At 42.4% G+C, this 14,347-nt stretch overlaps 1 protein-coding gene across 2 annotated transcripts in view; it reads right to left on the bottom strand.

Annotated features, from left to right (window-relative positions):
* FBXL13 (F-box and leucine rich repeat protein 13) overlaps positions 1-14,347 on the bottom strand; it is a 94,439-nt gene that overhangs the window by 23,932 nt on the left and 56,160 nt on the right. For both annotated transcript variants that reach the window (XM_081879123.1, XM_081879122.1), the window contains exons 13-17: positions 13,849-13,947; positions 12,430-12,547; positions 12,088-12,250; positions 10,679-10,798; positions 9,294-9,420 (exon numbers count right to left, since the gene is read on the bottom strand). In XM_081879123.1, the coding sequence (XP_081735249.1) occupies positions 9,294-9,420; positions 10,679-10,798; positions 12,088-12,250; positions 12,430-12,547; positions 13,849-13,947 (627 nt within the window). The remainder of the gene's footprint in view (positions 1-9,293; positions 9,421-10,678; positions 10,799-12,087; positions 12,251-12,429; positions 12,548-13,848; positions 13,948-14,347) is intronic.

Here is a 14,347-nt window from a genome sequence, read left to right as displayed (position 1 = left end):
CTGAAAACCACAAAATTTCTAAACCCATGTCAATTCTAACCTTCATTAATTTTATAATATTTGTTAAGATAGTCTTTCAATTTCTTCCAATCTTCTTCCACTGTCTCTTTCTCCTGGTCTCGGATTCTGCCAGTCATCTCTGCCAGTCCCATGTAGTCCGTCATCTTCATCTGCCATTCCTCCAGAGTGGGTAGATCTGGTGTCTTCCAATACTTTGCAATAAGTATCCTTGCTGCCGTTGTGGCATACATAAATAATGTTCTGTCCTTCTTTAACACCACATGGCTAACCATACCCAGGAGAAAGGCCTCTGGTTTCTTCAAGAAGGTATATTTAAATACCTTTTTCATTTCATTATATATCATTTCCCAGAAAGCCTTAATCCTTGGGCATGTCCACCAGGGGTGAAAGCATGTACCTTCATTTTCTTTACATTTCCAACATTTATTGTCTGATAAGTGGTAAATTTTTGCAAGCTTGACTGGGGTCATGTACCACCTATAAATCATTTTCATAATATTCTCTCTTAAGGCGTTACACGCCGTAAATTTCATACCGGTGGTCCACAACTTTTCCCAGTCAGCAAACATAATGTTATGTCCAATATCTTGTGCCCACTTAATCATAGCTGATTCAACCGTTTCATCCTGTGTATTCCATTTCAGCAGCAAGTTATAAGAACTTGACAAGTTCTTAGTTTTGGATTCTAACAACTCTGTTTCCAATTTTGACTTTTCCACCTGGAAACCGATTTTCCTATCCAACTTATAAACCTCCATTATTTGATAATATGATTTTTAAAACCTTTGTGAGCCTTAACTTTATCGTACCAGAGATATGCATGCCACCCAAAAAAATTGTTGAAACCTTCCAGATCTAAAATGTCTGTGTTCTCAAGAAGCAGCCAGTCCTTTAACTAGCAGAAAGCTGCTGATTCATAGTAAAGTTTCAAATCTGGCAGGGCAAATCCCCCCCTTTCCTTTGCATCAGTTAAAATCTTAAATTTTATTCTGGGCTTTTTGCCCTGCCTGGCAAGATGTTTTTATTTGAAGACCGTAAGTTCCTCTGTGGGGCATACTAGGAGAGGCGGTCCCGTAGGTACGAGGGCCCTAAGCCGTATAGGGCTTTGAAGGTTAAAACCAGCACCTTAAACCTGATCCTCTACTCCACCGGGAGTCAGTGCAGCTGGTATAGCACTGGATGAATGTGATCTCGCAGCAAAGACCCCGTAAGGAGTCTCGCTGCGGCATTCTGCACCCGCTGGAGTTTCTGGGTCAGTCTCAAGGGCAGCCCCACGTAGAGCGAGTTACAATAATCCAGTCTGGAGGTGACCGTTGCGTGGATCACAGTGGCTAGGTCAGGGCGAGAGAGGTAAGGAGCCAACTGCTTAGCTTGGCGGAGATGAAAAAATGCCGCCTTTGTTATAGCTGCAATCTGCGCCTCCATGGAGAGGGAGGTATCGAAGATTACACCCAAACTCTTAACGGACGGTGCTGGCACTAATTGCACCCCCGCAAGAGATGGGAGTTGCCCCCTCAATCCCATATCGTCCCGTCCCAGCCAGAGGACCTCTGTCTTCGAAGGATTTAACTTCAACTGGCTTCCACGTAACCATCCAGCCACAGCTTCCAAGCATCTGATCAGTGTGTCTGGGGCCGAGTCAGGTTGGCCATCCATCAACAGATAGAGTTGGGTGTCATCAGCATACTGATGGCAGCCCAGCCCAAAACTCTGGACAAGCTGGGCGAGGGGGCGCATAAAGATGTTAAAAAGCATTGGGGAGAGAATCGCACCCTGAGGCACTCCACACACCAAGGAGTGGCGCGATGACAATTCCCCCCCAAGCGCCACCCTCTGTCCCCGACCAGAGAGAAACGACCGCAGCCATTGAAGGACTGTGCCCTGGATCCCAACGTCGGCAAGGCGGTGGTCCAGGAGTTCATGATCGACCATGTCGAAAGCTGCTGACAGATCTAGAAGAATCAGCAGCCCCGACCCGCCTCGATCCAGCTGTCTACGAAGATCATCTGTTAGGGCAACCAGAGCTGTCTCGGTCCCATGACCAGCGTGGAAGCCGGACTGGAATGGATCCAGAGCCAATGTTTCATCCAGAAACCTACCAATCTGTTCAGCAACCGCTCTCTCAATCACCTTACCCAGGAATGGAAGATTCGAAACCGGGCGGTAATTGGATAGATCTAAGGGATCTAAGGATGTTTTCTTTAAGAGCGGGCGCACCACTGCCTCCTTCAGTTCCCCTGGGAATGTCCCGGTGCCAAGGGACAAATTGATGATATCCCCCAGGGGGGGCCCGCACCTCGTCTGGACACGCTCTAATCAGCCAAGACGGGCACGGGTCGAGAGGACAAGTGGTGGGCTTTCCAGCTCGGAGGAGTCTGTCCACATCGGCTGGGGATATCCGGTCAAAGTGGTCCAATACTGGACCCGAGGACAGTCGAGGGGCCTCCAGTTCCTTTATTGTATCCAAATTGGCAGGGAGGTCATGGCGGAGCAACAGGACCTTCTCCGCAAAAAAGCTCGCAAATGCCTCACAGCTGTGTGTCAAATTGTTATTTAAATTTGGCTGTCCTTCAAGGGACGTTAAAGACCTAATTATACTAAATAACTACGCCGGGCGAGAGCTAGCGGATGCAATGGAGGCCGAGAAGTAGGACTTCTTAGCGGCCTTCACTACCATCTCGTAGGTTTTCATAAAAACCCTATAAGATGTTCTTGAGGCTCCGTCACGGGCACCCCACCATACTCGCTCTAGCCGTCTGAGGCTTCATTTTCCGAAGCTCCTCGGTAAACCAGGGAGCCCGGTTTCTGCGGGGTCGCAGAGGGCACCTAGGTGTGATCTCATCTATGGTTGCCAGGAGCTGGATATTCCAGCCCTCAACAAGCTCAGTCAATGAGTCGCCAGGGGGAGCAAGGTCCCGCAAGGCCTGACGGAATCTATCAAGGTCCCTCAGCCTCTGCGGGCGAGCCCAAATCGGCTCGCCACCTAAGCAGGGTGGGGGTGGAACGTCAATCCTGGCTTTCAGAGCGTAGTGATCAGACCATGGCACCTTCATAGAAGGAAACATGATCACATCTATACCGACGCCAAAGATCAAATCCAGCGTGTGGCCTGCTTGATGTGTGGGGCCCGAAACAAACTGGGAGAGCCCTAGTGTCGCCATGGAAGACACCAGGTCCAGAGCCTGTGAAGAGGGAGTGGCATCAGCATGGATGTTGAAGTCCCCCAATACCAATAGGTTAGGGAACTCCAAGGCCCAGCCGGCCACCGCCTCCAGCAGGCCTGACAGGGTGGCTGCTGGTGCGCTAGGTGGCCGGTACACCAGCCAGACAGCCAAGCTCACCTCGGAGCCCCACACTAGGCCAACACATTCAATGCCGGGGATCAATGGCGATGGTAGAGCCCTGAAAGAACAATCTTCCCGGATTAATAATGCCACCCCTCCCCCCCGGCCCACAGTCCGCGACTGGTGGAGGACGGAGAAACCCGGGGGCGCCATCTCTTGTAAGGTAACAGTATCCCCTTCGCGCACCCAGGTCTCTGTCACACAACCCAGGTCGACCCCCTGCGAGATGAAGAAATCTCACAGGGTGGTGGTTTTGTTGCCTATAGACCTGGCATTGCACAACACCAGTGACGGAGGTGAGTAATCCTTGCTCACCCTACCCTCGTCTCTCGGGATGGGGTACGAGCATATCCGTATCTCGATCCCCTTCGCCTATGACATCTGCCCCCACCGCCATACCTCCCTCGCCCCTCCACAGTAGGAATCCCAAGCCTCATACTCGCCTCCATTTACAAAATATAAAAGCAAACAAACAAAAAACAATTACACCAAAACAAAACCAATCCCCACCCCACTCAACAACCATCGCACCCCAACCCAAAATAAAACAAAACAAAATAAAAATACATGGATAAAAACCACCGTTTATGGTGGTACAACAAAGTAAAAAGTAAAAACACTTTTAAAACAGTTTAAAATATATAAAAACATTTTAAACATTTGCTGCAGCAGCACAAGTGTCCTTAAAGTTGTGGCGGTGGTGAGTGTGGGCCCCGCCCCCTGGCCTGGTGAAGTTGGCTTGCAGGGGGAAGAGCCCTCCCCACAAACTCACTGTTTACTGTTTACTTCCACTTTGCCAAACCTTTATTAGGCATTACAAATATACGCCATCATAAAACATCCATATATAACATTTTAAAATATATACAAATAAACAGCCACGTAAATATATGTAATAGTGAAGATTTTCATTCGAGAGTTTTCCTGCTAAACAGTGCCATTCACCACTCTAAGAGATACTACAGTGGTGCCCCGCAAGAAGAATGCCTCGCAAGACGAAAAACTCGCTAGACAAAAGAGTTTTCCGTTTTTTGAGTCGTTCCACAAGACGAATTTCCCTATGGGCTTGCTTTGCAAGACGAAACGTCTTGCGAGTACTTGCAAGTTTTTTTCCTTTTTCTTAAAGCCGCTAAGCCGTTAATAGCCGCTAAGCCGCTAATAGCTGTGCTTCGCAAGACGAAAAAACCGCTAGACGAAGAGACTCGCGGAACGGATTAATTTCGTCTTGCGAGGCACCACTGTATTGATAAAAACTCAGCCACCCTTACAGTTAGGTTTACTGTATGTTTGAGATAAGCATACCCTCCAGAATGCCACAAATGACATTAGGGACATGCTTCTAACACTTACAGTACTGAATATTTCTCCTCCTCAAACATTACACTTTGCTTAAGGCTCTACTGTGTTTTATGTGCTTTCCAATAGCCAGTCTTCAGGTGATTTAAAAGTCAATATGGTATTTGTTCTTTAACCAAGAGAACAAGCTTGGTCTTGCCTTTTAAATTAGAAAACATAAATGAAATGACTGGCATGCGGAGAGGAAGCAGATCTGGAAGAAAGACAAGTCTCACAATTCACACTTGTTGTTGGCATCCATTTTTCTTGAGAGACAATGGAGTGCGCCTCCAGGGGTGAAGTCAAACTGCTGCATTAGCAGCACCCTGGGGTGCAAGCCTGGGCAGTGTATATGGAGGTTCTGGGATGCCCAGATGACAAGACACACACCCTGCCATGTTGATGTGGTCCAAAGGAAAGCAGAGCAATACATTTGGCACCGGCTTGGCTGCAGGAGTTGCCAGAAGAAGGGGTCCAAGGACCGATACAACCATCTTAGGGACTCTACTCCGAAGTTGTGTAGGCTTTCCTTCTTAGGCTTTTCTTCTCCAAAATATGTCCCATAAGGCTATGAGTCCCCTTACTTGTATTACATATCTTTACTTTATTACCTTGGGCAACAATGAATCTCCAAATTTGATTCAGATGTTGTGCTTTATTAAAATTAGCAGCTCAGTTTTTCACAGGATATAAGATCAAAGGAAAGCTTACGTGTTCAGTACATCTGGACGTCAATCCCTATGTTTTGATACATCAGTACAAGTTTAGATGCCTAAAGATAGGGCATTCGGGTTAAAAATACTGACCACTATGATTTCTCTCAACTCAGAAAGGAAATTAAAGCCACAGTCAGGAAGAAAATGTATAGTTTCACACACACTCCAAATAATTGGTTTGAAGTAAATATTTAAAATGACACTCTCAGGCAATCACTTCAACAGCCACACAGTGCACAAAAGGTAATTGAAAATATGATAGAGGGAAATTAATGTACAGTATTTATTGGCTAGAATGCAGATCGCGAGAGCTGGGCTAATGTAATATTATGTCAAACTAGGCAGGAAAAATGAACTGTCACTCCAAGAGAGGGGCAAACAGATTCCATTGGAGTGGTGACATTTTCCTGCCTTGCGAAATGGGAGGAACTTAATATTCCATTTGGGGATGTCCTACTGTCCACTGGAGAATGTACAATATAAATATAAAGAGATCCTGTGATGAAATTAGGGCAACCAAACTTTCCAAGCAAGGATCCTATCAGAGTGCCTCTGAAGATAAGAGATTCTGAGAATCTTTGGGACCTTTGGCAGGGCCATCTTGACAAGCGTGTTCCTAAATACTGTATGTTGTTAAGAATTTTTTAAAAGACATATGAAAAAGAAAAAGGTCAGCAGTGTTGGAAAACTAGCCAGTTGAAAATGATTAGGGGAAGGGTAGATTTTGAATACGGCTGGATAATTAATTTTTTCAAAGGCAAATAAATTTATGGTATATATAGAAGGAAACTATAGAAATTTAAACACTATAGCAGGTCTATTATAAACCTTACGACGCGCAAACCATTAAAAATTTATTAGCTGCAGAGAAAACTTTTTTTTTTAAGAAGCCCGAAATCGGGAGGGAAGGAGGTCAATAGCAGGGTAGAAGAAAGATCTAAATACCTAAGGGCATAAAATTTTGAAGTATAAGTATAAGACAAAGAACCGTAACAGAAATTGATGTTTTTTTGGTGTTATGTATGGATATTTGTTCTTTCCTGTTTTTCATTCTTTTTTCTGAAACTGTTGTTTCGTTTTTTTTGTTTTTTTTTCTGGGTGTTTTTTCTGTAACTGAAACTTAATAAAAAGAATTAAAAAAAAAATTTCCAAAGGCAAACAATATTGCCATACGATTGTGTTAAAATATACAACCTCCACTGTAACAATTACAACAATCACATCCACTCTGAGCCCCTTGCTTTTAGTAATGTATCAGTTCTTGTATTTCACTGTGTCTTTGATTATAAGCCAAAATAAAAGTGCAGTAAACACTGAATAAATGTAGTACAGTTATTTTTTCAAGAAAAAGGGTCACGGCAAAATATTAATTTCCACATAGCAAGCATATTTCTCATCTTTAGTATCTCATATGTTGCATATTATTCAAATTATAAACATTGTTTCTTGTTTAAGCCAACAAAGTATGCTAGAGAGTTATTAGGATGTATTTTTTCCCAAAACTTATTTTTAGATGTCTATGCTCCCAAAGCCCTCAGGACGATATCTTTCTGAACTGAAGCATGCTTGCCACTAGAAAGATCAAACATCCTTACATCCATTTTAATGAAAAACTTAAGACACAAGAATGTTAGAATACAGCTTACATGACCTTTGTACGACAGGTATAAAAAGACACCCTAAATGCAATACAGCTTTCCATCTTCCACAAGGGAAAGAGAAAACTAACAGAAATGGCTGAATTTACATTTTAAAAGTAAAACAGACTTGTTCTAAAAACACAGAAGATGATAGATGATAGATAGATAGATAGATAGATAGATGATAGATAGATAGATAGATAGATAGATAGATAGATAGATAGATAGATAGATAGATATAGAGATAGACAGACAGACAGACAAAGTGCTTCATTGAGCTGGTTCATACATCACAATAAGGCATGGTTTGTGGCTTACTATGATTGAACAGATTTGTTCTTGGCTCACAGCTCAAGGTTTGTCTGGGAAGAGACCAATCACAAGTGCTGGTTTGCACATAACACTAGAATGAATCACACCCTCCATTTATTAACTGCAACTAAATCTTTTTGAAGCCCGGATTTTGCAAGTATGGGGCATCATGCTTATGGGACTAAGTAGCCATTTCACAAAAGGGTGTCAGAGCATCTAGCTATGCCCCTGGACTTACCCCTTCTATATGACATGGTATCATTTTATCAACTTTGTTCAGACAATTGAACATGTTTTCCCATATATCCAGTTAACATATATGGTTTTTTAAATGTAAACAGCCTGGTGTACATCAGACCCTCATGTGCTGGGGAGGAGAGTAACCAAAAATAAACTCCCCTCTGAATGCAAATAGCAATTTTGAAAGGGAGGGTGTTTCACAGGAGGAGGAGAAAACACCTACCTCCTACAGTCCCAATGCTACTCAGGACACCTCATGACTGTTGTCAGGGCTGCCTCTAGGTCCCAGCTCACAGAGGACCAACGCCAGGCTGATATTATGTACAAAAGTCTTTATTGAAGTATAATTTCCATTTTAAAGCCAGAGCGTGCAACCCTACGTCTAGACTCTAGATAGGCGAAGTCCCCTCTGAGTCACTGCCCCTTCCGCACCAGTTTAAGATCCTAGCCCGGCTCCACCTCCTGCGCTGTTCCTTCCTCCTCTGGGTCCTTCTGCCCCCTGGGGTTTCCTCCCTCCTGGACTCTTCTGACGCTGACCCCCCTGAGTCTTGCCCTTCCTTCCGGCGGGCTTTGGGACCTGGCTCCCTATCCGGGCTACCTGCTGTGCCGCTCGCCTGTACATTTGAACTTGGCGCGCGCGCCCAGCCGGTGACTTTCCTCTTGACCGTTTCCCCGCTCTCCGATGGAGGCGTGGCCAATCCTGACTCATCTCCTCCCTCTGGTGGTGGGAAGACTGGTCCCGATGCCTGGGACTCCTCCCCCCCACTACGCTCTGGTGGGGACGCTGGTCCTGATTTCCAACTGCTGCTCAGGGAGTCCCCGCTGGCCCCTTCCTTCTGGTGTTTCCCCCTTGGCACCCCCCTTGCCCTGGCCATCGGCGCTTCTCTCTGTGAATCTTCCGATTCGCTGGAGAGACTCGTGGAATCTCTCTGACCACTGTCACTGCCTACACCCCCCTCGTATTCCTCCTCCTCACTCTCCATTTGCTCCTTCTCCTGTGTCTCTGCTCCTGAACCCCTGACAACTGTAATCTGTATTTTAAAATATGCTCACATTGTTGCATTCATACAATTAACTTCACATCTAGTTTAGCCATTTAACTGTACTTCTTTGTCACCATATGCTGCTATCTGTACTTTCAATAGTTTATTGAACATTTGTAAGCTTTAAAATGGCTGTATTAAGCCTCTGGGGTAACAGATATCAATATTTCAATACTGTAAGTCATGAACTAGTCTTAGTTCCATGATCTTCCACACCTTGCACTCCAAAGAGACTCTGTTTTGCTACTGCTGTGAATACTTGGTCTCAAACCTTTATAAGTCAACAGTGAACATGTAAGAAAGATTGGTTGTGTTAACTGAAGAACCTTAGCATGAACATTATTAGATTAATAAAAAACAATTTTCCCAGTTATCTCTTGTTTCAATAACCCAACCCACAAACTTTACAGTTTATCCTATTTAGCTCATATCTTGCTGTAATCCCTTATTTTTGAATGCTGTTCTATTTCTTGATCCTTCCAATGTGCTACAGTGACCAAAAGGCAAAGAGGATGTTAAGAATTAAGAAAAGGAATTGAGAATAATACAGAAAATATCACTGTGACTCACAGAAAGTGCTGGCACAGCAATACTAAGAGCATACAAGAACACATTGCCATGCCTTTGTGCTTTCATTTTTACCTGGTCTGTGACATTAATTCCAGAAATATTAAGATATGCAAGTGAGGAGATCTGTGTTAAAGCATCAATTCCAGCATCAGTCACAGATTGACAATAACGCAGATTCAGATAAATCAGGTTGTGGCACCTTAAAAAACAATAGACCTTGTTATTTCTTTTCTTATTATGCCATACCTGTGCAACTTTTGGCTTAGGTTTTCATAGGACACTTCCAAAATTACAATAAAAAATGTTCATTTACCTGCTCACAAAACAGGATACCCTAAGATACTAACTAAGACCATCCTATAAATATTGTTTTAAATTAGTTATTGGGCACTTCAGTGTTAGGCTGTATTGTAGCCTGCCTCACTATTCCTGTTCAGTATTTTAAAAACATGTAAAATGTTTTTTCAAGCTTTTCTCATTTCCTCTTTTGACCGTTTTGTTCATGTCAGGCATTCTCAGCTTCAAAATAAAATATGAAACATTCGCATGAACAAATTAGCCAAAGGAGACCAGTAAGTAGATCATTTTTCAATAAATGGAAATTGTCGTTGTTATTATTAGGTACTAGAACACAGACACTGGTTGTAAAAAAGCATCTTCAGGTATGCCTGGGACTTGCATATACCCAGTGGAATTTTTCCCTTTTCCTTTTGAGTAACAACCCCCACTCCCACCCCACCTGCCCTTTCAACTGTTTTGAGACGTTCTCAGAGTTTCAAAAGTAGTTTGCCATGTATAGTCAAAGAACATAAGCCCAAAGCCTATTTGATACATAGAACTTATATGGCCTTTTGGATCCCCAAAACAAAACTGCTGTGTTTTGATTATCTGATAATTATAACGAAAAACAAATTATGCATAAATATAGGTACACACACAGAGAGCCATATAAAAACCAGCAATAAATAAAATTATCTACAGGTATTAGGGAAGAAAAATAATTTTCTAAACACTCATAGAATATCAGAAATTTTGAACACTGAATCCTATGAATCATTTTTAATTTGTCAGTTTTGCAAAAAGTGACAAAACAGAAAAAAATAGCTGAGACATTAATGGGTGTGTGATTCATGGTTATAGTCCTGTGCTTGTCTATTCAGAAGTAAGATTCGCTGAGTTCAATGGGGCTTATTCACAGGTGATTATTGGATTCCAACCTAAATTCTATGAACAGTTCTTAAGAAGCTCCATTGACATGACTCCTAAAACATTACAAATGAGCTGTGAATTCCATTGATTTCAACAGGGCTTAGTCACAACAACTCACTTTGCACAACATCTTTTCCTAAGCTAGATATCAGAAAGAAGATTGATTTTAACAAGAATTTTGAAGCAACATTCCTGAAACGTATCTGTTATGTTTCACCAAACAAATAATATATATGGCATTATGGTACCTGTGGGCTATTTTTGTGATAGCATTGTCAGTGATATAGGAACAATTGGCCAAGCTGAGTTCTCGTATATTTGAGCCTGAAGCACCATCAGTAAATGCTTTTAGTCCTCCATCACTGACTCTAAAACAAATAGAAAATAAGTTATCTGATATATGTCACAATTCTAATAATGTCCTAAAAACTAGCATCTGAATGCAAGATCATCTATAACTAAACTATACAGCAGTCAATATTTGTCTCTGCATCTATTACAAAAGTGGGTACTACAATGCTAGGGTTTTTTTTCACAACTACAAGCTAAACAATGAGATTGTTGGAAACCTGTTTCCATCTGGTAGCTAAATGGCTACCCGAGAAGGAAGTCTCATTAAAATGAATTGGACTTACTTCCAAAACTTGACTCTCACCAGGAGTGCCAACTTGGCTCCATGACCATGGGTGCCTGGGCAATGGGCACCGAAAGTTGTGGGTACTCAGGCACCCAGGCTCTGGGAAGTTGACAGCTACTACTCTCACTGTGGGTGAGAGTAATCCATTCATTCAACAGGACTTCCATTTCCTCCCCACTGCCTCCCGCAGTCCCTCAACTCCATATGGTCAGAAGCACACAGGAGACTGAAGAGAGAAAAGAATCCCCAAATCCCACTGCACAAGTAGATTTCTATTGCAAACACAAAGATGGTATGTATGGAATGTCACCCACTAAATTGAAATAATTTACTGAACAGTAGTCCACTAACTTCAGTAGGACTACACAAGAATAACTGGTTCTTGTGGTCTCACTCAAATGGGTGGCTTTATGATGCTTTTACTAGAGTAGCCCTGTTATGCCCTGTTATGGTAGACACTTGCCCACACCAACCCCAGTCTTGTTGTCTCTGCCATGTCCTCTGTTGCAGTCTAAATTTTATCACTGTTGCTGCACTACATTTGGGGAAGGAAGCTGTTGGTGTCCTGTTCTACAAATATAATGTGCTGGTTGGTCTAGCACAGGGGTAGGCAACCTAAGGCCCGTGGGCCACAAACGGCCCATGGGGGTCGTTTAACCGACCCACGAGCCGCCCCCAAACTGAGCCACCCACTCGGTGAGTCCCCGCATGCTGCGCTAAACCTGCGCAGTGCGGAGCGGGGACTCGCTTTTGTGGTGCCGGAAATCGTGTCTGCGCAGACGCCGGAAATCACGGGCGCAATCCAGCCCACGGAGGGATCTCCGCTGGAGTGAACTGGTCCAGGCGAGGTAAACCTTGCCAACCCCTGGTCTAGCATATTGTGGTGTTACACTGGGGCACAGACCTTTTCTCCATTCTGTGTGCTTATTTGCAGGCATGGAGGCTAACACATTTTTTTTGCTAATTTGCAATTTTGTTAAAAGGAATAACCCACACAGTCTTTTGAATGTAACGGAATACCTTATGCAATCTGATAATTTCAGTACAACAATATCAGGCAGCGGTGCAATCATCTTGAGACTCAAATCTGTTATCTTCTGGCAGTCAGACACACAAAGGTGTTTCATATGAGGCCAGGATTTGCTTATGAGTTTGAAAGTTAGGTCAGTAATCTGATTACTCCCTATTGAAATCACAAAACAACAATTAGGTTACATTTGGCCTGAAGTCAATAGCTTTTTCAGTCACAAAAAGCATGTCTACTTATGCACACGTCTATATATGTCAAAGAGCCAACGCCATGGTAAAAAGGTAGCACATACAACTATTTTGCAGGAACTATTATACTATGTCATCACTAACCTTGTATTTTCATCTTGACAAGTTTACATTTAGCAAGTGCTTTAAAAGCTGCATCAGAAACATGTGGGGATTCATTAAATTCAACAGACACAATCTGATGGCATTTTTCAGCTAAAGCCTTTAAGAGAAAATACACAGGTTTCAAATGCATTGTATTTTATGTGGAAAATATACATTTTATAATAACAAATGCTGGAGTTTCTATCCTCTCATATCCAGCTGAATACTAATAACTGAAGAAGTAAAAATGGCACATCAATTCTGATATTGCTCTTAGTAGCTACTGTTGGTCTACTGAAGCAAAATCGAAATCTCTGCATAAGGTTAAATGTTTGATAAAAATGACACACCCATTAGATTTTTTTTGTTTTCATATTGTATTACTGAGTGCTTAACAATCTGATTCAAATTGGATTGTAGGTAAATTCATCTGAGCTCATCTTCTGATTAAATATGTACAGTACAGTAATGGGTTATTAGCTGCTATGGATTACTGGTGGATTGGACTCATACAATATACCATAATCTCATATCATTCAGTTGTCAAATATCTTGCTATCCAAGATAGATGGGAGAGATGCCTTGGACTCCAGTGCTGCACTGGTTCAGGGATTAAGCCCTTCTTGAGATGACCATGCTGTAAGATCTGGACTCCCGCCATCTAAATTCAGGTGTAAATATGTGAATAAAACATATTTCTTAAAGCTACGACAGCCTCCACTGTGTCTTCATTGCTCCAAAGGAGAACAGACCCTGGTTGAGGGCAAAGACCCCTTTGGTTAGGATTGAGGGGGCCTGTAACAATACGGAAATCCCCTGTGTAAAGTGAACATGGAGATAGAAATCTTTATCCGTTTATTTCATGAAAGGCTCCCCCCAAAAAAGGAAGCAGTGCAGTCATCCTATGTAAAGGGGAGCACTTTTTTACATCTCCTTCCCAGCCAGATGAAGCAGGGGTGGAACAGTGATTTCAAAGAGTAAACTCTCTCGTGGTATCTACTGCCTGGCAAAAAAAAGGTGATGGGGAATGGGAATTTTCCTTTCTTTCAGCAGGAAAATTAGACTGTATCGCCTGCACTACATGGCACACAGCATTCTAGTGGAGGGAAGAGGAACCTGATCCTCAGATGCTTCATTCTTTTCCAGGTGGTAGGTGCAGAGTCCCGATATAATATGCCACTTGTGGGACTGCTCAGTTGTGGGGCCATCCCAACAGAAGAACACTGTTACTTCACCAGTAAAAAGCCACTGTGGCTTCTATTGTTTTTTAATCTGACTGGGAACAAAACCAAGATAGAGCTAAGCTAACTTCTAGAATAGTTTTCTTTAGTTTTGCTGTAAAATGCCATATTTTTCATGTCTGGAAATTAACAGAATATATGTTTACAGAACAAATATATGACCGTTTCCGTTTCTTACCTGAATACATCTGTCTGATAGAGTGGGCATTTCATTAATGATCAAGTGTTTGATACCACTGCAGCTGTCAGCAATATTCCTGAAGCCTTCCACTGTGAGCTGATTTTTAAAAACATTTTTAATAGAAAACATGAACTGTAAGCCAGTATTGAAAATCATTATTAACACCTATATTTTGAGAAAATTATTATACATTATTTTCAAGCTAGTAAAGGAAAACTACAAAATATAATCTGGAACAAAAGAAGATTTGTTTCACGAGAATCTATAAGAAAACAGTCTGTCTGAAAATGTCGGATTCCAGATTCACAGCATTTCCCAGCTTCATAAATACTGGGTATGTGTGTACATGTCAAACGTGTTTTTCCATTTAAATATTAATTTTGGAAAGTTAATCCTATACATAGCAATGCCTTTATGAATCCATGCTATTTCTGGTTAAGAAGCCTAGGAAAATTAATAAAAATTTAAAGTTCAAATGAAGCCTATGTTAAATAAA

This window comes from Podarcis erhardii, assembly GCF_964252035.2.
Source record: "Podarcis erhardii genome assembly, chromosome: 10".
Lineage (NCBI taxonomy): Eukaryota > Metazoa > Chordata > Lepidosauria > Squamata > Lacertidae > Podarcis > Podarcis erhardii.
The sequence above is the reverse complement of the archived record's forward strand: the minus strand, read 5'-3'. Positions and strand labels throughout refer to the sequence as shown.